The sequence below is a fragment of the Saprolegnia parasitica genome, assembly GCF_000151545.1.
Source record: "Saprolegnia parasitica CBS 223.65 unplaced genomic scaffold supercont2.1082, whole genome shotgun sequence".
Classification (NCBI taxonomy): domain Eukaryota; phylum Oomycota; class Saprolegniomycetes; order Saprolegniales; family Saprolegniaceae; genus Saprolegnia; species Saprolegnia parasitica.
The window spans coordinates 1-2,486 of NW_012157476.1; the positions used below are offsets into that span (position 1 = coordinate 1).

The following is a 2,486-nucleotide window of genomic DNA, read 5'->3' on the forward strand; positions in this document are numbered from 1 at the left end:
CTGTCTTGGCACCCGAGGCCACGAGCATGTAGCCGAGGGTGCGCAGTCGGCCGTCGACGTCAAACAACACGCCGCGCGCAGTGGCCACGACGTCCTCGTCGCTGGGCAGAGCCAAGAGACACTCGAGGGCGTGGAGCACACGCCGCTTGTCCTGGAACGAGTCGGCACGTCGATGCGGGCGCAGAATACTGAGAAGCACGGGGCGCACCGTCTCGGACGCAAAGCGATGCCACGCCTCGGCGTCGACGCCCGAGACCTGTGTGAGGCGCGCCACGAGCCGCAAACAGACGCGCTGCAATGGAAGCGCCACGGCCGCGTCGACGGCGACGGCGACCGTCAGAAGCGCGCTGGCATGGACGTTCGTATCGATGAGGAAGGCGGCGACAAACCGCGCGAGGTCGACGGACGCTTCGGCCATCGCCAAGAGCAAGCACATGGTCGCGTCGAAAAGCGGCGCGTTGGATGCGAGACACTGCCGAAGCAGCGGCACCACGCGCATCTTGCGGCGCAGCAGGAGGCTCATGAGGAGCGACGAGCCGAGCGTTGGCGTCACGCTGGCAAAGCACCGAAGCAACGCGGCAAGCACGAGCATGTCCTTGGCGCTGCACGGGTACGTTCCGAGGAGACGCAAGAGATCCTGGCCGTGGGTCTCGACGAGAAGCCACCACCGCAAGCTGTACAAGTGGTGCAGATATGCCCGGTGCGAGGACGCCGATGTGAGCGCTTCGAGATGCGCCTGGACGTACATGGGTGTCCACTCGGCCGCCACAAGTTGCTGCGGAGGCAGAGGGGACGCGGGTGCTGATGCCAGTAGTGGCGTGGGCCAAGGCGTGTCGATGGACATCCAGACGCTCGCGTGCAGGTCAAATGTCAGCAAGAGCATCGACGGGGTCGACGCCAAGTTATCCTCTTCGAGCGTCCAGATGTCGCGGGCGACCGTGATGGACAAGAGGCAGACGTACGCGCCAGCGCGAAGCTCGGGGTTGGCCTCCGCGCCGGCGCATAGAAACAGCGCGCGGAGGCCGTCGACTTGGGATTAAACTACTTGCGCGCAAACGCTGACTGTGCCAAGAGCCGGTCGAGCAAAAGGACGACGTTGGGTGCCATCGAGGCTTCATTGAAGAGCTGCACCATCCGGCCGCGAGGTCGCCAAGAACGTCGAGGACGGTCAAAAGAAGCGTCGCCGACGTCGAGGTGTTTGGATAGTCGTAGTACGCGTCGTTAAAGCCCACGGAAGACTCGAGAAGCGGCGTCGCGACGAGGTGTAAGAGGTATTAGAGCGTCGCCGGGCGCTGCAAGAAGACTTGGGGCGGAGAGTCGATGATCGCCGCGTTGCGCAGCCGCCGCACGATACCAAGCACATCCATGGGCCGCGCCCAGAGCTTGAACTTCACCTCAAGCTCGAAGAGTAGCTTGTCGTCGGCCTCGGAGACTGCGACGGGCAGGAACGTCCAGGCACGCGCCGTGTCGGTCGACGCCTCGGCCAGCGCAGGAGCCTCCTTGTTGACCTTTCGAGGCTGAGCTGGCGCTAGCGTCGTGCTACCCAGCGTTACGCGCGGTCGCACGACCGGTGCCGGGGCGTTGAGCTGCTGCAGGAGGGTCGCGGCAGGCTGTCTGCGAGCATGGACCGGAGCGCCTGCAGAAGCGTCGACGGCGCCGGCCAGAGCCCACAGCTGACCTTAGTCTCGATCGGGTGGAGGGCGCGGACGCGGATCTCCTCGATCGGTGCGCAAGCTTGCGCACGCGCCCGCTTTCATGGTTTTTAACCTTATTTCTACGCGTTAAAGTGGGGAGGGGGTCCATTTCAAATCGACAGGTCCCCTCCAAAGCAAAATACTTGCAAATCGTTGCCGTTTCAGTAGCACCCCCTACTGTATATCGGGACGGGTCGGAACATCCGGATGAGATCCGGGATTGGCGCCAGCGGATCCATTGTCCCAGTGCTGCCCGCAATGTCCCAAGGACCTTGCGACCGTGTGTGTGGAGCGCCCCCGAGCCGTACGTACCTGCATCGTCCAAGTCGACGGCGGCTAACACTGTCTGCCAGGCGTCGAGAGCCTCGGTGGCGGCTTTGGCCAGCAGCACGACCGCTTCGTGAGCTACCACGCCATTGGCAAGCATGCGCTTCTCTAAGAGACGCCGGTCCACGAGAGCCGCGCCGACAAGCCAGCGTTCGGCATGGCGTCGATCGTCATCGAGCTGCCGGGTACGTTGCACCTTTGGCCTGTATGCTGGCGGAGGACATGTAGACGGCGTTGCGCCGCAGGGCGTCCGCGTCTTCGAGTCGCTCGACAAGCCGTTTGTCTCGATCTGCGTCATCACGCGCGCCAAGACAATCCCCTGCTCCTGCTACAAGATCGAGCCTACGCTCCTCTCGACCGAAGGCCGGTACGAGGGCTCGCTGCTGCTCCAGACGTCGATCAGCGCCGTGTGCTGGCTCGACGGGTGCAACGTGGTCGTGGGCAGCGACGACGGGCGCCATGATT

The 2,486-nt window shown here is 64.0% G+C and overlaps 2 protein-coding genes across 2 annotated transcripts; both read right to left on the minus strand.

Moving 5' to 3' along the window:
• Positions 1-88: 88 nt before the first annotated feature.
• SPRG_18263 (hypothetical protein) lies at positions 89-883 on the minus strand (the record flags this gene model as incomplete). Its single annotated transcript, XM_012357701.1, has 1 exon — positions 89-883. A coding segment is annotated over one exon (795 nt), but the record flags the coding sequence as incomplete, so codon positions are not given.
• Positions 884-1,274: 391 nt separating this feature from the next.
• Positions 1,275-2,121, minus strand: SPRG_18264 (hypothetical protein; the record flags this gene model as incomplete). Its single annotated transcript, XM_012357702.1, has 3 exons — positions 1,275-1,539; positions 1,629-1,717; positions 1,966-2,121. 3 exons carry the CDS (start codon positions 2,119-2,121, stop codon positions 1,275-1,277), a joined length of 510 nt encoding a protein of 169 aa, XP_012213092.1.
• Between the last annotated feature and the right edge of the window lie 365 nt (positions 2,122-2,486).